This window comes from Branchiostoma lanceolatum, chromosome 9, assembly GCF_035083965.1.
Source record: "Branchiostoma lanceolatum isolate klBraLanc5 chromosome 9, klBraLanc5.hap2, whole genome shotgun sequence".
Lineage (NCBI taxonomy): Eukaryota > Metazoa > Chordata > Leptocardii > Amphioxiformes > Branchiostomatidae > Branchiostoma > Branchiostoma lanceolatum.
In genome coordinates this window covers 21,185,070-21,206,728 of record NC_089730.1, presented here as the reverse complement: position 1 = coordinate 21,206,728, position 21,659 = coordinate 21,185,070, and the positions used below count along the sequence as shown (strand labels likewise).

The 21,659-nt window shown below is 42.9% G+C and overlaps 3 protein-coding genes across 3 annotated transcripts; 2 read left to right on the top strand and 1 right to left on the bottom strand.

Annotated features, from left to right (window-relative positions):
- Nucleotides 1–779: 779 nt before the first annotated feature.
- LOC136441681 (sulfotransferase 1B1-like) lies at nucleotides 780–6,378 on the bottom strand. Its single transcript, XM_066438117.1, has 6 exons — nucleotides 4,512–6,378; nucleotides 3,593–3,737; nucleotides 2,919–3,139; nucleotides 2,350–2,491; nucleotides 1,818–1,912; nucleotides 780–1,051 (listed from the first exon to the last, which is right to left on the bottom strand). The coding sequence occupies exons 2-6, from the start codon at nucleotides 3,729–3,731 to the stop codon at nucleotides 884–886; spliced, it is 765 nt and encodes a 254-aa protein (XP_066294214.1). The 5' UTR covers nucleotides 3,732–3,737; nucleotides 4,512–6,378; the 3' UTR covers nucleotides 780–883.
- A 762-nt stretch (nucleotides 6,379–7,140) lies between these two features.
- Nucleotides 7,141–9,296, top strand: LOC136442718 (endonuclease domain-containing 1 protein-like). Its single transcript, XM_066439662.1, has 5 exons — nucleotides 7,141–7,207; nucleotides 7,346–7,496; nucleotides 7,676–7,966; nucleotides 8,115–8,383; nucleotides 8,874–9,296. The coding sequence occupies exons 1-5, from the start codon at nucleotides 7,145–7,147 to the stop codon at nucleotides 9,294–9,296; spliced, it is 1,197 nt and encodes a 398-aa protein (XP_066295759.1). The 5' UTR covers nucleotides 7,141–7,144.
- Nucleotides 9,297–11,034: 1,738 nt separating this feature from the next.
- LOC136441689 (tumor necrosis factor-inducible gene 6 protein-like) lies at nucleotides 11,035–21,402 on the top strand. The gene is made up of 3 exons (XM_066438127.1): nucleotides 11,035–11,434; nucleotides 20,511–20,709; nucleotides 21,154–21,402. Exons 1-3 carry the CDS (start codon nucleotides 11,347–11,349, stop codon nucleotides 21,389–21,391), a joined length of 525 nt encoding a protein of 174 aa, XP_066294224.1. The 5' UTR covers nucleotides 11,035–11,346; the 3' UTR covers nucleotides 21,392–21,402.
- The last annotated feature ends 257 nt before the right edge of the window (nucleotides 21,403–21,659 follow it).

The following is a 21,659-nucleotide window of genomic DNA, read 5'->3' as shown; positions in this document are numbered from 1 at the left end:
CCCAAGATAGGTAATTTGAGGATATCCACTAGATTTCGGAGAAATGCACACGTATGCATGGCTGTGCAACACGTCCCGGCTGACCAGTACCTTTGAGACCACACAAAGAACAGCAAATATAGAAATAAGTTGAGGATTCATCTTGAAGAATTTGTAATATCTTTCATCTATCTGCCAGTGAGAAACCTTCCTCAACCGTACCGTCCTCGTCGTCTTTTTGGGAACCTCGTATTAAAAAAAAAACAGGAACGTATTTATGCAAGATAAAACTGGAAACAGGAATAGAGAGGACGGGACGTTATTAACTTGTAATTAAGATCACTGATAGACATCGAAACGTTAGCAGGTTAGAATTGTACCTGGTTGTGTACAAAGAACCTCCTATATCCTATATTCTACCAACCTGATGAAATTATTTTCGTAAGTTCACTTCTGACGCCCATGGCAACTCACGGTGTGTGTCCTCATTATCTATCTAATCTTCTATTTACTATAATTCTACACAAGGATAGAATAGCCATAAATAAATTGTATGCGTAATATATTTAACTGCAAACAATCTATCCCACCTAAGAAGATCACCTGAAGACAGCCCATGTGCGATGGTTCATTATCTATCTAATCTTCTATTTACTATAATTCTACACAAGGATAGAATAGCCATAAATAAATTGTATGCGTAATATATTTAACTGCAAACAATCTATCCCACCTAAGAAGATCACCTGAAGAAAGCCCATGTGCTGTGGTTCTGCAATTTCGAAACCCATTGAAAACAACTCAAACCACAATAGCAGAAAAAAATATGTACGAGGGCCTGAATTTTTATGTGGATAGATCGTCCCTTGAATTGAAGTTTCTACAACTGGCAATAGTTTATCATTTAACACAAACCTTTTCTATGAATGATCCTTTTTGTTGGCCACTTTGATCTGCCAAAGTATTCCTTCATCCTGTTAAATGTTGATTCCTCTGCTATGGCAGCGATGGTGGCTTCATCTAAGGCGATCTCAAGGAAGGTCGCGATAGTCTTCACAGAGCTCAGGAGGTCCTGAGGGTACACAAAAACATTAGACATCAGAATGGAAGCTCACCAACTTGGTACAGTAAAGCGGTTTGAATGTTTCATACAACACAAATAAAAGGCTCCAGGAAGAGTAGCTTCATACTATGTATGTAGCTAATGGAGGAAATAAAGTATCCAAGTATCCAAGTATCCAAGACTTCCAGGAAACGAATTTTCTATGTCAGACGGAGGGCATTATAGACTTCCAGACACAATTGTTTACTTGTTTGTTTATTCTGGGCACGGTCGACTAAATCCCAACGTCACATTTCTGCAAAGTCTTATATCTGAAATGAACGAGACGGAATATAGAACAGGAATACCAAAAGACTGTATCTAGAATTCGCAACGTGGGTGTCTTCTCTTCGTGTTGTATCAATGGTTGAAATCCTGACACTATACCTTGTTTTTGCTGTCCAGTGGGTTTTCATTGCACTATTGTCTAACGTTGATGGAATGGTCTTTGGCGGTTAGATTGGATTGATAACATTAACAAAAATACGTTGCTGGCAACCTTTTGGTTTCTGTTCTAGAAAGGTAGTTACAGTTTTTTTCTTTAGCAAGACAGTTGCAGTTTTCCGTGGGACCACCGTGATAAGAAAAATATCAACAAAGGAAAGGCAATAAATCAACAAAGGATTAAGGAAAAAGCAAAGTACATAAATCTTTAACAACGCTCGCGCCAACTTGTCTTATGGCGTAAGGGATAGAAGGCATACACGTATACTGTCGTTGTAGACTATACATGTACCTTTTTCATGTCTTCATACTTCAGGATGAGAAAGTGGGGGTCGTCCCGCATCTGCCACCAGCCCAACAAGTGGTCACAGTAGTTTCCGTATTTCACTGTAGCAATAAGGCATGACTATAAAATAGGTAAGGAGGCGATCAAAAAAACATCGTTCTTATTGCAATTGTTCATGAGCAAGAGGACTTATTCTAAGTTGCTTTTTTCAATTCATAGCGAACAAGCTAAAAGCTAAAGCACATGTTTCATTGTCAGTGTTCATGTCGTCAAACGTTTCCACATATCGCTATACAATGTCGATAGCTATTCCCATTCCTCATTTGCATAGAATTCGGAGAAAACTGGCTTATTTCGTACTTATCTGTCGGAAATCAGTAAGATTGCAATCAAACACCTGCCTTCCCCGGCCGGGTCCGGAGAATGGCGTTCGAAAGTGCGCGATGACGCGGCAGTTTGTGTGTAAAGACACCCCCCCCCCCACACACACACCCATAACGACATCAGTTTGTGTCGTTCAGATTGGTTTATCACTTACCTCTTCCACCCACAAAGGCCTGAGCGTAGTCCTCCCAGGCTGGGGGATCTCCCATGCTCATTAGCGGAGCAAGCCTCTTGTTGAAGTTGTAATATGACACCGCGGAGTCCTTTGGGTTTCTCATCATCACCAGCACCTTTACCTGTCGTGGGGACAAGATCACGGCGTTAGTTTAAAGTAAGGTGCAGTCAACTGTTAGAAAACCGCATCCAACCGAAAAGAATTAATAGATTTTATGACAGCTTTTATGAGTAGCTAGGATTCTGGCTAGAGTTTGAATTAGTCTACGTTATCATGATTTCTCAATAAACTAATGAGACAATCATCATCTGTCGACGTGATAAAACTTGCGGGATGACATACCCTTTCGTTGGCTAATACAAGACGGGGATGCGCCAGTTCTCCCGTCCGGGTGAATGATGTAAATCACCGTATGGCCTCTATCAAGGTGATTTGTAGTGAATCACCAGCTCCAGACAGAAGGATTTGAACTATCGTACACCGGAGCATGCTCCTACTAATGAAACAAGAGAGGGCAAATTGTTTGAAAAAACTCAGGATATCCATACCTGATTCTGCGGCTTGGACACTCCTCGTGGCGCAAAGCGGATCGGAACGTGGGTCTTCACGATGCGCGGGGAGGGTTTGGCAGCGAGCGTGACGTAACCGGCGTGTTCGGCCGTCGGCAGGGTCATCTCCATCGGCCCTGTTAGCAGACTTTCCGCAGACTCTTCCGTCTTACCCGCCGATCTCAGGAGCTTACAGACGATACCCAGAAGCCAGTTAGATCCTTGAAGAAAGGGGTAATTTGTTTATTCAGTAACTGGTGTCTATTGGGCAAGTCAATTGAGTGACCAAAATTGAAAAGACCATCTGAAATTGTCTTCACTTCATTGATATATCTATTCAGAGTTTTGGTATAAAACCTGGTACTGTCAGATCTTTCCTTAGTCACTGACGAAAGACAGCGGATACTGTCTGAAACGTCTGACTGTTTCAAAATTTTAACCACTTGCTTGAGTAATTACTTATGGCGTATTTTATTACCTGGATGTCTAACCTTCACCAACGTAAAAAAAAAAGAAGAGACGTATTCCGAAATCCGCTGAGTGATTCGTCAAATTTTGAGTCGCTCGGCGGTCGCATCCTCTCATGGGACGGGTGCATGAACTTTGGAACAAAGGTCAAAGTGTATGTGCACATGAAAAGCTATCAAATGAATATATGTGTACAATCTGCCCACCTGTCTTGGGGTAGCTCGCCACGACAATGTCGTCATCGCGAATTTGAAAGTCCGGTAAGGCCTCCAGCGCTTCCTTGGTAACGTTGGGGGGAAAGTGTGTTTCTTTGTACGCCCAGAACTCCCTCGACCTCACCGCCATGATGACCTTTCGAATTAAAACACGCGTATGCTGCATTAAAACCCTTAAGCTGCCAGTCCCGGTTTAAACAGGGATACAGAAACATGCCTTATGTGCTGCACCCGGTTATAACCGGAATAGGGTATTTCCCAGAAGAAAACAGTTTTTCGTGCGTGTAGCGCTCGAAGCCCGGAAGTTAGGGGAGTTAGGGCCGCCGACTGTTTCGCGGGTTTTGTGAGAGAGGTCAGGGGTCAGACATTTTTAATTTTTACTTGCCTAAAAAAACTGGCGGCTTAACGGTTAAGAGATGTCATAAAGTATAAATTTTAAGGGAATATTGATGAAAGGAGACCCTGCTGAAATGTTGTTTGTTCATAGTTAATTGACGCTTTTTTTTAGCAATGCGCTTTATTATAACACAATGTTGTATAATTTTCAAGCAGGTCCCTCTATCGTTTAGACGGACCCTCAATATGGAAGCACCACCTGCCGGCTTGCTGTAGAACGACAGGATTGTATGATAATTCACACAAAGCTGCCTCGGTACAAGATTCCGCTGTCCGAGTGCCGTCTAGACCATGTATAATCATAAATGTTTAAAATATACTTCAGTTAAACATTGATGGAAGTGAATCTTAGAAAGCCAAGTATGTAATACCTGAAGAACAACCCCCTCCCTCCCCCTACTACTTACATGTAGTAGTTGCATGGTAGTAAGTATTCTGGTAGTTGACGTAAGACGTAGCCTTGCTCTAGGACCACAACAAAGACCCCATTCGTACAAAGTAACGGTCGTTTTACCTTTTTGTGGCGTAAACGGCGAGCCAGTCGACCCTGGAACGGGGCTGACTGCCAGACCCTCCTGAGTAGAGAACACCTCCGAATTACTTCCGGGGTACGGTAGCCTGTCGCGCGCGGTCAAATGTCAAGGTTACGCTCGCGGCAAACAAAGATCACTCGATCGGGTACTGGTCTGCACCCGAAGTTCAAAGTGAGAGGGCTGAAAACAAACAAGGGGGTAAAACATTGAGAATCATTCCTTTGGGGAATTTGTTATAAAATCTTGGCCGTTTTAGGTGGGTCTGGCAGTACAGGCTTTATACCTGTTGAGTTGATGCCTTCTTTTTGTCTATTTTTCCATAGGATTGCAAGCATTACTGGCATATGCTAAAACCGTGGCGTCACCCCAGTACCAGGAACTACGCACGGTAGATAGGAGTCCTCGGTGAAATGAAACGCCGGCTTTGATCTTTGCACTTTGATTTTTGTTAGACAGTAAACGTGTGAAAATTCTCCATACATTTTGAAACAACATGTCATGATTCTTTTCTTTATAAAAAAATGCTCTAAAACATTGGGAATTATACTACATTGAATAAATGATATGCATTCCTTAAGTTTGCACCGAGCCTCTAGTTTAAATGCAAGGCTTGTACCATGGTGCCTTTTAGAATTTAAAAAAAAAAAAGACACAGATTTAATGTTACCACACTGAGTGTTTTGTTTTATATGTATACTGTTTCCAGTGTTTGAGAAGAGGCAAACTCTGAGCACATCAAACTGCATGCGCATGTAAATCTTGTAAGCTTACACACATTTCTTTAAGTGCCACACAAATACTGAGCACTCAGGGCCCCACCGTAAAGCAGTGGTCACACAACTGAGTTAGGCTACGACAGAAATACATAAATTAAACATTACATAGAAGTGAAATGTTCGCTATTGTCGGGTTGGCAATGCAATGCTAGGTTTTGATTAGAATCTTGAGCACCTAATTCCTTGGTACATGTAGGTACCACCGCACTTGCAAGGAGAATTTGTGAGCAGCCAGTCGCAAGTTCAAAGTTGTCATGACAAAATCTATAATTTACTGAAAGACTATTATCATAACACCCTGAATGCAACTGCTTAGGTAGAGGCAGACATTGCAAAACCTGACAGTTTTAGTATGAAGGACTGATATGCGCAGGTTCAAGCAGACGTCTGACGCGCCGTTCGAATTTAGGAGACGTTCCACAAATCAGCCCGACGTTCAGTGGAGTAAAAGGTGAGAGTACGAGTGTGGCATCCAATATTGACGACTCGTCCATGATGTACAGCAGACTGACTAAACGTTTCCCCAGTTTTTGAGGAGCTTTGCTGAGATGCAGAAATCACAGACTCTGAGCCAAGATGATTCTAGTATAATTATAAAATTAAAGAGCAAGAAAATTTAAAGAATAAGGATAAACCTCTCGCTATAAAAAGTTCTGTTCACCCTTAACCTTCAAAGTGGAATCGACCGAAGTGTCAACAACAACGCACCCTGCTGTACACTGCCCATTGTACCGTACTGTTTCTGTCTGAGTCAGGCCTTGTTTCTTCAAAGTAGGTGCGGAGGACAACTACAGAGGCAAGCGACAAAGGTGGGTCAAACTCTTCATTTTTCACTCTGTTCTTCTTTTTCTTCTTATCTTGAATATTTTCACAATTAGTAAAAAAACTTTCCTAACGCAAGGCATGTTTTTGGACCCCTGAAATCTCGCTATCTGAAGCTTGCTGCTTTCCTTAATATTTTATAGTGACAAGTCTGGCTATTTTGAAGCTCTTGTCCAATACTCAAGTTTAGAAAATCCTGAACGCAGAACGTACTAACAAAAGACAAGTGTACTCGGGTCATCGCGTGCTCTGTGAGGGTCGCCTATCAGGCATAAATGTTGAAGGCCCATATTTCTTGAAATCTGCACTGTCCAAGTTCAAGACTGGTCTACTTCCAACGGTGCAAATGGTTAAAGTGCTATTAATTTATGACTGATATATTGATATATAAAACAATAAAGGCGTCGTAAGGCGTCGAGGCAAAAAAACATAGATTTTCTCCTTCGTGAATCCTTTGTGGTTAACGGTTAGGTCCCATATGCATGTTTGGAAAAGTCAATGCCGTTTCTAGAATACCTGTGATGTTGGGTGGAGACTGAATTACAAGGTGCAAGGTACAAGTGGGGCGTAGAGCCAACAGAATGGGGGCCTGTGTTTGTGACATGTTTACTCCTAGTTCTCTACTCTCTTCAACATTATGTCGTATTTCTTATTTACATTCCTGGGTTGTCCTTCTCAAGCCGTCACAACATTCTGTTGGGCACAATTAAACCTGGCGTTCTTGCGACAGAATGTAAAAAGCAGACAGTGTGCCAATCCCATGTTTTGGTTCACTTGTGTTAGTCAATTTTGCCCACAACTTGTGCAAATTGCTTTGCAGAATTTTGTAACAAATTACTGAATACATATTGAAGGACACTTTATCAATATATGCCACATGGTAAAGCAGCAAACCATCTAAAACTATGTTCATAGGAAGATGACTAAAAACAGGTCGCTGTTCAAAGTTCTTCAAACAAAGTACCAAGCACGCCAAACAAGCAACTGACTATGTCCTCCTTATAGGGTACATAATTATGATGGATGGACACTCACGCAAGCTGGTCGCACTTGGACTGCTAGGAGTCGCTGCTGCACTGGTTTGTTTATGCAATTTTTCCTTGTCCTCGAATTGTTGATATTGGTTAATGTCAATGATACCGACTTAAGTACAGTGTCGATTAACTTATGAAAAAGACAACGAAATGAACTTTCATTATGCTACATTTTGATTGCAGATATGTATGCCATCAGTCGCACCCTTCAAAGTGGATGGAGAGCTCGAGTCTGGGGATGTCACGGACATTGAAGAAGATGGTCTTCTTGAAGATGATTTCGTGTATCGGTCACGATCACTTAAAGATACCAACGAGTGTAGTCTGCATGATAGTGAGTTATCTGCTCATTTATCTATTCAGCCGTAGTAGATTATGATGATGATGATGATGAAATAACTTCCTGTTGCATCATTAGAATTCGGAAAGGTATTGTATCAAAGCAATCAGTACCATCTGCCACTGCACTTCGTGTTTGATCATCCAGTACCAATATTTTTATTATTATTGCAGAACCGAAAATAAACGCTCCCGTCCAAGATTGCTTGAGCAGGTGCTCCAATCATCGCACAGGCTGCCGTAAGTTCTTTGCTGGAACGCCATGGCCGCCCAGCAGTTATGGAGACGCTTCCACCTCCTGTCGGATCTGCCAGACACAAGAGAACGAAAATAAGGATTTTTTTGCCACGCTTTACAGCACAAAGTACCGGATTCCTGAGTACACGGCAGCGGCTATTACAAGGGATCCAAAATCTGGCAAGAACAATCGGCCAAGCGACAGTCTTTGGAATCGCATTCAGCCAGGTAAGCCAAATGGTGAAGGGCAATCCCCTATGCAGCTTGGCGTAACTCAAGTACATAGCATGTGCATTACGTCATGACACGGTTTACCGGTTTTGTGCTAAATAAATTGGCATACTATTAGATCGATGAGACCTTTTTCTGTCAACAGGCCTGTGTTCCCCTGCCTTTCACTCTTATCTCCGGAAAACATGTAAATACGAGAAGACCAAGAAATGGGGAGTCACCAAAGTGCCAGAAAGTAAGTGCAGAGTCAAGACAAGGCTCATGAAGGACTGTGGAGACTGCCAAGCTCTGCACGAAGACCTCGTCGGTTGTGGGGGGATCGCTGAAAGAGGGCACATCAACCCCAATAAAATCAACAACAAGAATAAGGCCGCTCAAGAAGCCACTTTCAGCATGATCAACATGGCTCCACAGGTAACATAGGGCCTTAATGTTGACTGGAGGTTCCCTTCTCCTCCATGCAGACATTTTGAGTCGTTGAGTGTGTAGCAGCACTTAGCCATGTTGATTCAAACGGTAGTTATGGACGGACGATGGGCATTTCTAACTACTAACTAATATGTGTGTAACAATAAAAATCTAACAATGAAAACTAATTTATAAGATGAAATGTAGCAGAGAGGTCAGAGGTATCACTCATTGTTCATTATTATAATCATTATTAACCACTATAGGTCTGGATGAAACCCCCCATGCTTGTGGCTTTTTGTACAAATCTTAATACTTTCTTTGTCTGCCCATTAACGTCATGTGTCCTAGTCTGTATAGACTGACTGGCAGTAGTAGTAGTACTTTCTTTGTATTGCAAACACTGAGACAGGGTACTAGTTTGTTGGTGCCAAGGGGTGACGTTTTCTTTCTTCGTAGATTGACGAGGCTCACATGTGCCATTTCTGTTTTACAGGCTCCAAAATTCAACAGGGCCATTTGGAAGTCGTTTGAACACAGCATCATGAAAAAGGCTGAGGAGATATTCAGCAACAACAACAATGTCCTTTACGTCATCACGGGGACAAAGATTGGTAAAAAGGATAAATGGGTAAACGGTCGCGTGCTCTTTCCCAGGTTCTTCTGGAAGGCCGTGTGTTACACTGGGGACGAGGGCGCCGATCCATTCGGAGTGGGGGTCTACGGACAGAACAATGACACAACAAAGAAGGAGGACATGACGATGCTGCGTCTGTCCGAGTTTGACAAGTGGCTGTATGGTGTGAACACAGGCAAGCACATCTTCCAGGGTTCGGATTGCGAAGATAAAGAAGGCGATAATATAGAGATGGCAACTCCAAATCCGAAACCAAAAAAGACAGAGCGCGGCGGACTGTAAGCGTTAGGATACATGCTGATAACCGACTTAGTAATTTGTTCGCTAGGATGCCAACGCTTTATGAACGGAGGCTTCCGCTTTTTTAAAGATTTTTAACTGTACTGTCCATGAATGTTTGTTTAATTCCGATAATAGAGTGATATGCCGTTACATTTTGCACGAAGTATTCTACACCATCGTTAAATCTTAGTTTCAAACCTAGGCCCATACACATGGGGGGCATAGATAGAGAGGGCTACAATGTATACGCCTTCAACTACCATAAAAGACACCCACCCACCCCCGCCCCAGATGCATGGTATGGTCTGATTGCACGGCATGTACAGGATATTTCCTATCGACAGATGGCGGCGATACATCACTGATGCTATCGGAAACTGCGGTTCGAAATCATTCCTGCCCCGCGAGCCTGTATCAAGGACATGACCTTGGTTGTTATGATAAGAGTGTCCCTTGTCATTGTTAATCAGATAATTGTAGTATATATTACACAGAAGTATCAAATGACATGGACTGAACCACAAGAATCGTGAAGTAGGGAAAATTACATATACATATGTATGTGTAATGTATATGTATATGTAGTTGTGTGTGCGTGTTCTCCATTTTCGTCTTTCATGTGACAATCAATGTTTTTTTAAGCTAAACGTCACGATATACATACAGTTAATGCTCGCTTGTTAGCTAAGTCAAAGTTTACAAGTGGTATCAATACAATAAGTATCAATACAAACTGTCAAAACTTTCTTGTTAATTAATGTCATTTATCAATACTGCGATATTAAAAGCAAAAAAAACAATAAACCTGCCATGTGCGCTTGTGTGAATACAAAATCTCTGCATTTTTCCTTTCCCTCTCATTCAATAGATATCAATACACAAACTAGAATACCAATTGATTGTGATCTTGCTTTTTTACTCAATGAACATAAACATAGCCTTGTTTCTATTAAAAAAACACCGTCTCCCTGACATATAAATCTACCTCTAAACTATAACCGTACATTAGAAATAGCTTAAAGAATGAATGGTCAAACTTGACCTTTCACTAGTCCGTTAGAACACAGTATATGTTAGCTACTACTCAAGTAGGAAATGTTGTCAAACTCTCATTATGTTTGATTTGCACGTATTCATGTTGTCAGAAAGTTTTCAACGGGAAAGAAAACAATGTCAGTTTTCTATGCATATGTATAAATTCTGTGTACATCTATCGGGAAATAGCCTAAGGGTTTATGTAAACTTATATGTATCAGGAAATAGAGCTGCACGTGTACGCAACATGTTGGAGTCTGAATGTTTGACTAAGGTCAATATTGCCGCTGTACATAGCATAACAGGGGGTGAAATACAAACCCAGAATTTTGCCACGTAAGTTAATTTGTGGACCTCACTTAGATTGTATGGCATCTTTACCGTCAGAACAATCGTGAGAATTCCAAGTCTCACTTACTTACAGCCTTGACCCTCTTACGAGAAGTCAACCCTGACCCCCTCTCCGCGCCATTATCCTTTAATGGCGGCCTAATCACCAGTCTCCTAGCAACGCCCCCCGCTGAGAGAACTGTCGTCTGCATGGAACGAACTTTGTACCCTATAAGTGTCGTCTGACCTGACTGAAGAATGAGGTATTGATGATATTCCTGATATCGCCTGACAGGGCTGAGCGATTTTTCAGACGATAAGAGAGCAAACCGACCCGTCTGTCAGGTCGCAAACTGTAATCATTAGTCCTTCGAGCAGTCCGACATTTCGAAACGAGCCCCCAGGGGACCGGCGACCAATCACAGGCCTCGACACAAACGCGACGTCACGGTTTGTGTCACCGCACGCCATTCATCCGGCCGGGCGGGAACCGAACCAGGTGAACCGCAGTTCCGTACGTGTTGTACGACCCGGTGGTCAGGAGTTCGAGTCCCAAGCTTCCGCCTTCTCGTGTCAGGCACCTTATCAAACCCACAAGCAGCCGAATAGGGCAGCTCCTGGCTGGAAAAGGTCTTCGAGACGCTATAAAAAGAAGGAAGCGACAAGAAACACGCAGAAGGAAGCGATGGCCTGTAACGCTGTAGGGCGAGGATATGTGTGGGGTGTTCTGGCACTTCTGACTGTAACCTTACTACCTGCTGTCAAACTAGCACGTAAGTACGCACAATTAACTCTAACTATAGGTTAATATAGCCGTAATATGGGGACTTTCTGTCACCAAAATTGCAGGTATTGAGTATTAAGGGGGTAAAGTGTCATCGTGTAGAGGTTGTGTATGGGGAATTTGCAGTCGTGTATTTACGTACCCAGCTGTCGTGTACAAACGTTGGCTGGTGGCCAGTTGGACATGTTTGCCGTCAATGTTGTTTCGCGTCATTGCTCGTGTTCTCCACCTTACAGAGTAAATGTAGTTTGTAACTGAGCACTGTGGTCCGTATAAACGGCAGACACGTATAGGAAGAAACTATGTCAAAGGCACCCTGTAGTACTGAGTAAAAGGTTTCTAGACCATGTATTTATCATATATCTTATAAATATGTTTGAAATAAGTAACTTATTGTCGTTTTTACCATTGGGTATAAACTATGAACACAGCCAGTTGCATAGATTGATTACGGCAAATGATAAAACATATAAGACGATAACTGTTAAACAGATCTTTGATAGGGGAGTGTTTTGAAAGCGTTGAATGAAAAACACAAGCTATGAATGAGTCGCGATAACAATGAATCAAGTCAAAATTTCGCAATGTCCGCACACTCAAAATCATGATAACCCCTATCATAGATATGTTCTCTGAGATGCTAGTTATGAAATCATAGGTATATTTTGGCAATAAAAAAGTTCATCTGAGTTGGTGAAATACATAATGAGGAATTAATTTATTAAATTGTTTCCCAACTCGAAAATATCTGTTACCGGGAATTTTTAAACGGACTCACACAGTCTTCAGAAAAAAGAAAACTGAAGAAAACAGTCGAAAATTCCTCGGTGAGTTAAATTTTTGAGTCGGAGAACAATTCAATTTCTCGCTTTGTATTTCGACAAGCCAAGGCTGTTGCAAACATCACGTTATGGTGTTATTAATGTGCGCGTGGCTGGTTAATACGTCTGAGCCCGTGCGTCAAACACCAGGGCCAACTTATACTAGTCCTGTGGATGACATACGCCAAAGACTTCAGATTTGACGCAGAAGAAAAAATGAAAAAGGACAAGATGACTGCGCATGAAAGTGACCTAAGAACTTTTAAGGAGTTGTGAATAGGGAGGAAGGGGCGGGAAGGGGGTTTTGGGGTCGAAAGTAAGTGCGACGTGGATGTCGCTCATTCAAGCACAACATATATTCTAGGACCCTAGGCTGCACTTAACCTGAACAGAATTGCATAGAAAAAACAGATTTCACTACAGCATTTTTCACGGCAAATGGCTCTGAAGTTAAGATTTTATGTACCATACCGCGTTAGCCAGCCTTTTTTTTGTGCGATTAATAAACAACCCCATCAGATGAGAAGACAAACAGATGGATCCTTGTACCTTCGACCCTTGGGTCACACAGGTCAACATGGCACGCGGCTGGGTAAATAGACAACATCGATCCGCGGCACGACATTTCACGAATCTAGAGGAGTGAAGAAGGGAAGGATGGAAATACTCATTTAGAATATGTTTCATAGACACTGATATATCTATTGCCATAAAAAGTTAACTTAACATGTGCCCCAAAATGGTAAGTTTGGTTATTTTCTATCCCCACAAAGTAGTCCGGGGGAGAGATTAGATGAGCTCTGGACAAGTCAATATTGCCTACACCTTATCGATTGTAAAATGAACATAAGACAATATAGGGGCACGAGATAAAACACAATAACGGAAAAAGAAATCAAAATTCCATTCTCTAGAGAGGCACATACTGTATTTTATACTGCGTTGTTTTATCAGACGAGCCCGGACTTCTGGACGAGCCCCAGACAATCAAATATTATCATTAACTTTTAAATTGTTGACAGATTAAATACGACAGACGAAATTCTTTTCTTCGTGTTGCCAAGTAGAATGTTTCTTTAAACGCCGGACCCCAGTTTAAATACAGACATGGTTCCTTTTTTTACCCTTTGACAAGAAAGCCAATTTAGAAGGGGATTTTTTCTGTGTCATTTTCCAAATAATTGTGGGAGGGTAAACTTAAATCTGCAAAGCCATTAGTCATTTTATCCGTGTAAAATTAATTTCTTTAAATTTGTAAGTATAAAGACTTAAGAAGATTCTTACCTCTCCGTTATGGTCATGCACCTGCTTTTCTTTCACATTATCATACTATGCAAGAGGCTTTTAAGTCATATTTTTCCAAGAAACATGATCTCAAAAGATTATGGTTCTTAGAAACAAAGATTATTTTTCTAGGAAAATGCTGACTTGGCTGCTCATGTTTCTTAATTGATATCATTTATTCATCATTACATTTATTTGGCGGTGCCCAAAGGACGTGTTGAAATATCGTGCACCACTGACTAACTAGATCAACAGCTCGATGGGTGAAAGGTCACCCGATATTCACTCATTTATATTACCCGAAACGGAAGAAACCGCCCCAGCCCTTTCTGTGACCTCTGCCCACGGAATTGATCCAGAGGTTTGTTAAATGTGCGAGGTTGACCTCTGTGGGATGGATCGATTTGAGTTGACTGTAGGTGAAGGTCAAAAGGTCAAGAGCTGTGTCGGGGGACTTCCTGATTCAAACAAACATATTTAGCGACAAACACATTTTTGCAAAGGTTTCAGACAATCACATTTAGTGACTATTATTGACGTTCTCACTCTTGGAGCAATATAAAAGGAAGAAGTTAAACAGTGTGATAGGAAAGTTGAAAGACGTGCGCTATTGTAGTCCTTTTGTGTCAGATTTCCTTTTCCTTTAGTTTTTTCCATTTCCTACTTTCTGCAATGGTGCAAATTATTAGAACTCGTACCTGCTTCTCGACCATTTAAGCTGTATGTTTGACCGTTTGAATAGTTTTATGCACTTTTTGTTTTGTAATTTTGCCATATGTCTGCGCAATATGTGTCCTAGTCTTTATAGAATGACAGTAGACGTGAAACTGACGAGAGACAGACTTGATAGGAAATGGGTCGGCATTAAAAGCCTTTGTTAGGTTTAGCAGTCTGAGTTACCCTTTCTATTAACCCAATAAGGAAGAGACCGTCTCAGCCCTCCTCTGAACTCTACCGCAGAATTGATCCCGCGGTTTGTTAAATGTGCGAGGTTGACCTCTGTGGGATGGATCGATTTGGGTTGACTATAGGTGAAGGTCAGGAGGTCACGAGCAGTATCGGAGGTATTTCTTTATTCAAACAAACATACTTAGCGACTAGTTTAAAATTTTGGCGTTTGCCTTTTCGGAGCTGAACATTTCGAGAAAAATTGAAAGGATTTGCGATGTTGTAGTCATTTTGAGGGGCTTTTTTTCTATTTCCTGATTTCTGAAATGACCTGACGTTTCATCACAGACTTAAGTGATATAGACGAAGAAGGGTGGTTTCAGTGTTCCTTTTATATAGGTTTTCTTATTCCCTGTTGTCTTTTGATTACATGCTTGCATCCTCGTCCACCAGGACCTTTCCGCTCTACGTTACATCGCTCGCGGAAAAGGCCCTGGTAACACGGGGTGGCATCCATGGTTATTGCAGGTCGAGCCTCCAAAACAGCTTCAGCCAATCAGAGGGGTTAAAACCCATTTGCTTCCACTCATCGGAAGCAAACGCGCAAAGAACGCTGGGAAGCTATCAACCAATCAGGTTACCTGTTACGGCTAGCTCATTAATTATTCATGAGCTACAACTGCCGTTTGTGCCAAATAAGGGCTAGCTCATTAACTATTCATGAGGTACAACTGCCGTTTGTGCCAAATAAGGCTTAGCTCATTAATTATTCATGACCAAGTCTCGTCGACCTGCAATAACCATGGATGCCACCCCGTGTTACCAGGGCCTTTTCCGCGAGCGATGTAACGTAGAGCGGAAAGGTCCTGGTGGACGAGGATGCATGCTTGATGCCTTGCTATATCCACGTCTGCCGCGGTAGCAGTCATAAATCAGCACGTAATAAGCCAAAACCACGGGTCGGGGAGCCCCACCCCCTCCTACCCAGAACATGGTCACTCCCATGGTAGCCTCCATGGCAGGCTCTGAACCGGCCTTTTTGGAGGCTAACTATAATACACCTTTTGCAGCCAGCCCGTAACCATCGGCCACCCCATAACCATGTTGCCAGTAAAAATGGTTACGGGGTGGCTGATGCTGGTTACGGGCTGGCTGCAAAAGGTGTAGTATTTAGCCCCCCAAAAGGCCGGTTCAGAGCCTGCTATGGAGGCTACACCAATGGCACCTGCGGTATTTGCACAGGTTCCAGACCGATGGCTATACCTGTCACACGAGACGGGACCTACCTTTGTAACCTTTAATTAAGACAAACAGAATCTATACAGTTTTCCTTTAAAAACTCATGGGTTACAGTTTAACATATATTCAAGATATGCCAACTGATTGCAGTTATAGTATCGTATCACTAAAATGTGAGGATACTGGGTTTTTCTCCCGTCATTTTGTCCGGTAACGGTTGACGGCCCGCGAGGTTTGTAGCTTTTGCTACATTCTCTCCACACCTTACAGCGTGCACCTGTTACACGTTTCACTGACACGGGAACTTGTGCTGTATACTAGACTGTGTATACTCTCAACTAACCATCTTATTTGCAGATAGTGGCAAACTTCAATAACATAACAAGGGTACATTTTGTACATGCAACCTGGACGTATGCGAATGTGTCAAAGGATACTAGGTTTAATTATTCTCATACAGGCGATGTGTATTATTTAGTGGACAGTTACATACTAGCTTGAGTATACTCTCAAGTTACCATGCTATATGCATGTGGCGCCAAATGTTGATAACCTTGTACTACCTGAACGTTTACCACTGCGCCTTGAAAAGAAACTAGGTTTAATCATTGGCAGATTCGTGGTGAGTGTTATTTAGTGGTTAACTGCCTAGAGTGTTGGCAGCTATCGCCATACCCCACTCGTTCGCTGCTAGACAGCCATTGAATGTTGTAAGCCTCGGCCCATTGTTCCCTTTCTTTGTCGTATAGACCACTGAATCTGATAAGACCCTGTTATACAATTATAATGGGCCCGATCACATACGCCGCGCGCACGATCGCAATCTGAAGGCACTGTTGGTGCAGTTGCACAAGTGCCCTGCAATATACAGCTGTCTCGTGACAGAAAAGTGGATATGTTGTAAAGCCTCTGTAATAAAGACGAAATTAGGGTGTTCCCGCGAGATCCTTACCAAATAAAGTCATCATCATCAATTCAAAAAGGGTATCTTAGGTCCATGTTTTTCACAGTCTCGCTAAAAATCCTGGCGAACAACAACAGAAATAAGAGCACGGAAAACCGCTCGACGAATGTCTCAGACTGTGGATTAACAGTTGCTTTCCCGGTGTTCTCGGAGTCTTTAACAGGCTCAGGTGTTTTCTTTTCATTTCTGGTTCTACCGCTAGTCTTCACCAGGCGGGATTAGACACACTAAGCCCCGTCTCACATGGCTCAGACCCGACTATTCATCGCACCCACTCAAACATGGCGTCAGCCGCCCACTTCAGGTAACGTTAAAAGGTTTGTGTCAAGATATCAACTACAACCTCGGCGCTGAATGGCCGCCATGGCGAGGCACGCTATTTTCCAAGCAGAGGTTTCGGTAGGCGGGGAGGGGGCTGGTAGTGGTAGCGATTTTTTTCGCCTGCGTCTGGAGGCCGACGAAAAAAATCGTGGCCACTACCAGCCCCCTCCCCGCCTACCGAAACCTCTGCTTGGAAAATAGAGGCACTCACCTATGGCCACGAGGATTGTTTGCAACGTTCTTTTCACTCTGTTTGCCAGTGTATGAACAAGATAACTGGCTAGATAATCATTGAAGATTTTTACTGTTTTTTCGGTAATTGGAAAGTTTTGGATCACGGAAAAATTTGTTACGATTTTGCATGTGTATGGACACAGCTTCGGGTCTACGAATTATCATAATTATGTTTCTTCAACATCTTGTCGCCAGTTTCTCGGGTTGTCTTGACTCATCCCCTCCATCTATCCTGATTCTTCGAAGATCTAGGAAGGCCTTCTAGTTCACAGTACACTAGCCTTGAGTCCAGTCTTGATAGCTTTGGTCGGACACCGTCACTACTCCGAGTACCAACGTTGGGAGCGAACCAAAGCTTACAAGGCTGGACTCCAGTCTAACAGTACACATCCTAACAGAGGCAAAGGCGGTGTAAGTAGGTTGCAAATGTTCTCCCCATTCTTGCATGGCCGTGCTTTAGCGCTCAGAGGAGATCACTTGTTATGCTCTCTCCTCTACTCCACCAAGTACGCCCATGATTCTTAACAATTGCAAACTGCTTGAATTGCTTGGTGAGATAGCCGTACAGAGTACCGTACTATAGAATCTAGGTCAGCTCACACAGGCAGGTTTCCGGTCATGACCTTTCACCTACTTATCATCCTGATCCAGGGTAGGAAAATGTCTTTATATGGGCGTTTAGAACTACCGACAACCAGACAGTTCCTCTGACTTAGCCCCGGAGTTATCCCACATCTTATCGCCCCGGTCCCATGACGTGATGACGTCATTGGGACCTGTTAAACACGTCGCTAAGCCTTTTAGGATCCCCTCTCAGTAGATGTGTAAGGCCGTGTTGATTCGATTATATGGATGACATCCGCGCGCGCATCAATTTCCGTCCGATTTCAAAAATGAAAAAAAGTTTTCTACCATTCTGCTGCAAAATGATCAAATATATGCTGTAAATTGCAAGAAAAATATTGAGAAACGATACTAATGTCATAGAAAACCAAACTCAATTCCAAAGTCAAAGAAGAGGATGTACAAAAATGAAAATAAAGAATCCATCATTCGCTATACCATGAGTTTAGTCATTTGTTCAGCCTTCCTGACTGACCACGTAGATTTCATGTTTTGATTAACTTTTTTTTATTCGCACTCTCGCATCAGTTTTTGGGTTCTCAGAGGATGTCATCCATATAATCAAATCAACATGGCCTAATCGAACAGGCTAAAATCACACGGGTCGGTCTGATATGTACTTACCGTTGTATCAATGGTTAGATCTGTAGCGCCGACAAAGCCGCTCTTTGGCATAAAACACTAGTCTATTCCATAGGTTGCTTGAAAAAAAGTCGAAATTTACCAAATAGACAAAATAATTTACCTCTTGTGCATTGTTTCACTTCTGTTATCACCGTGTGTTTCTTGTATTTGGTACACACTAAGTATAGCATTTGTTCGTTCCGACTGAAGACAGGCCTCTTCCGTAGCCGTGAGAACCTGCGGTGGCGTAATGGTAGGGCGCTTGGCCCATAACCCAGTGGTCCTGGGTTTCAAACCTGGCTCCCCTGACTTGTTTTTTTTTACGTTGTGCTCTTGGGAAAGATAGTTAACACGAATTTGCTCACTCTACTTATAATCAAGTGAGAATGAAAAGCTAGCTTCAGTTTATAGGGACGTCCCTAGGATAGAACGTGTTTGAGGAGAGCCACATGTACACCCCGAGCGCGTTTAAGTACCCACCACACTTATCGAAAAGAGTAGGGATCCTTCCTGGTGTGAGTGAATCAAATAAATCTGTCCGGATATGCAGCTTAAGCTTGTACTCAACAAACCTGGTGTGTTACGTCATGAGGCGGTCTACCGGGTATGCAATAGAACCATACAACCACTGACCGCCATTGCCGACCGTTACGATTTTGCCGCCGAAAGATCTCCTCGGAGATTAGTAGCGCGTAACATGGTCGCGGGGACCTCTCCACTTGAAGTTGTTCTGTGCCAGTGAACGTCCGTTAGTACTTCAGCCGGCGGCGAGAGTCCGTCAGGCGATCACTCCTCAGTGTCTGGGCTGTCAACGAACAACCGCAGTTATTATATTCTGCATTGTCCCTGGCCTGGCAAGGTGTCTAAAGCTACGCGGAGTATGTTCAAGGGTTCTTTCCATTTTGTCTGGGCTATTACCGAACAACCGCAGCATTGTACCTGGTCTGAGCAGGTGTAAAAAGCACCGCGGAGTAGTTTCAAGGGTTCTTTTCATTTGGTTTAGTGGCTTGCAAAATGGTGAATAATCTGTAAGGAGAGTGAGCCCGCTGTAAGGTTAAATGTTGCTCTATTGTTACTTATTTCCCCTGGTAAATTACTTTTCTTATTTGGCTAAATTTGTACGTTTTTGAAGTCACCGCAGTGATCATGGGTCTGATAAAGGCTAGCAGAAATGCGATAATAACATAAAGGAAGAATTATCTTTGCATACCAGAAAAACCTAATACCAATACATGTACATGACATGACCACAACAAAATGGCGCCTGCGTGACGCAAAAATTCCAACATGGCAGCACCCATGGTCGCCCGAGCAAACAATACAATTTTGACATGCGTAAAGCCAGTAAAGGCAACGAAATGATAAGTCACCCCATAAGGGGCGGTATAACCCCGACGGTGCGTAAGCACGTTGACTGATGATGATGATGATGATGATGATGTTGATGATGATGATGATGATAATGATGACGATGATGATGATGATGATGATGATGATGATGATGATGATGATGATGATGATGATGATGATGATGATGATGATGAAAACCAGTCAAAAACTGTTAGTACTAAGATTCGACCGCCTGAGCAGTTTGCTGTGAAGGGCTGCTATTGAATCTGCTGATTGCCTGTCTGCTCCTCCGCTCGTATTACGGCGCGCCCCGGCACCATTGATCCGGCACGCATGCGGCTTTACACCATCATTCATGCACGGTCCGACGATATCGGTGATTATTTACACCACAGGGGCACGTCTCAAACATTCATGCACTGTGTCTCACTGAAATTTGTTCATTAGTATCGGTTCCGGACTTAAGTTATCTCTCAAACTATACAGTCATGTACATGCATGCGTTAAAACTTTATCAACGAATTGAACCGAATTTCTGGCGGAGGGATGAATGCAAGATAAATATCGCCTCTAGATTTTATTCATCTCGAAAAGGGGCTGTGTTATACAAATGGTTCAGTGGACACAAAACGAGCATATCAACCGTTTTGAACACACACAAAATATTAAGAAACACAAGTATCCATATAAACCTCCGCCCTCCCCTTCTTCCACAGAGAGCCAAGAGCCGTGCAGGTATGTTTACAGCAGCGAGGACAGTCCGGACGGCGTGATAGCCTCGCCGGGCTTCCCGGCGGACTACCCAGAAAGCCAGTTCTGCACTTACGTCCTTCAGGGGAAGCCTGGGGAGAGGTTACGGCTGAAGTTCAACGCCTTGCAGATAGAGGGCGCACCGCACGAGAGTAACAGACCGTGGTAGGTGGTTGAACAGAATTTTTTGGAGACTCTATTGGGGTATATAGCAGTTAATATAGTATAGATATGCACGTGGAAAATACCTAGACATTCTACAAATGATAGGTGTTTGGTGTGGCAAGGCTTTGCTTAGCCATAGCCATTGTTGTATGGCTGTTAAAAGGTTTTACCATAGTCGCTATTGACCGACGGAGGAATTTTTGTGTCATTTTCGCAACGCTACAGGGGCGGAGCTTTGATAGGGTGCAACGATCAAGTTGAATTTTCAAGATCAAGTTCAAAAGTCTACGTACCTTGATAGGAAATTGGAAGTTTGCTGGGACGATATATATTTGTACCGATCTGAAATGATCTTGGCAAGTGTTAGAACTTTAGCTTTTTGAACCATTGGCGTCACGCGAATGGCTTCTCATGTACAAGTAACATTTTGTTTTCAACTTGTAGTTTCTACACCTGTCACCATGACTACCTGGAGGTAGAGGAGCTGAATGACGCTGACCAACCAGTGCGCACGCTGGGCCGTTACTGTGGCGACTGCGTCCCGCCCGCTCTGGTGACGTCACGACCAAGAGCCCAGCTCACCTTCGTCACGGACGAAACCAAAAACTACGGAGGGTTCCAGGTAGACTTCAACTTCATCACCAACGGTGAGCATCTGTTTAAGGTTTCTTTCAGCTTATGAAATCTAGATGGTACTTTCCAGGAGTTTTGTTGACACAATTAGAACCAAGATTCATAACCAGTATAGTGTTCTGCTGCAACCCGGTCTAGGAGCTGGCCCTAGAACTGTTCTTACTCTCTAACTCACTATAATTGTCTGTAGGTTCTGAGGAACGTATAGCGTGAGGTGTCCAAGAGTCCCCCGGATACCCTAGCCCTTTGCCCTCTGACGTGTTCTAGCGCGTTCCTGTCCATAACGGTACGGTTGGCCTTAGAACAGCCTGAACATT

Excerpts from the sequence above, each read along its gene's own strand:
- LOC136441681 (XM_066438117.1), bottom strand. The coding sequence starts at position 3,731 with ATGGCGGTGAGGTCGAGGGAGTTCTGGGCGTACAAAGAAACACACTTT. Across the intron at positions 3,140-3,592 it reads GGCGAGCTACCCCAAGACAG|GATCTAACTGGCTTCTGGGT; the intron begins GTGGGCAGATTG and ends CCTTTCTTCAAG. Across the intron at positions 1,913-2,349 it reads GGCCTTTGTGGGTGGAAGAG|TGAAATACGGAAACTACTGT; the intron begins GTAAGTGATAAA and ends TTATTGCTACAG.
- LOC136442718 (XM_066439662.1), top strand. The coding sequence starts at position 7,145 with ATGATGGATGGACACTCACGCAAGCTGGTCGCACTTGGACTGCTAGGA. Across the intron at positions 7,497-7,675 it reads CGAGTGTAGTCTGCATGATA|AACCGAAAATAAACGCTCCC; the intron begins GTGAGTTATCTG and ends TTATTATTGCAG. Across the intron at positions 7,967-8,114 it reads TTGGAATCGCATTCAGCCAG|GCCTGTGTTCCCCTGCCTTT; the intron begins GTAAGCCAAATG and ends TTCTGTCAACAG.
- LOC136441689 (XM_066438127.1), top strand. The coding sequence starts at position 11,347 with ATGGCCTGTAACGCTGTAGGGCGAGGATATGTGTGGGGTGTTCTGGCA. Across the intron at positions 11,435-20,510 it reads ACCTGCTGTCAAACTAGCAC|AGAGCCAAGAGCCGTGCAGG; the intron begins GTAAGTACGCAC and ends CTTCTTCCACAG. Across the intron at positions 20,710-21,153 it reads CACGAGAGTAACAGACCGTG|TTTCTACACCTGTCACCATG; the intron begins GTAGGTGGTTGA and ends TTCAACTTGTAG.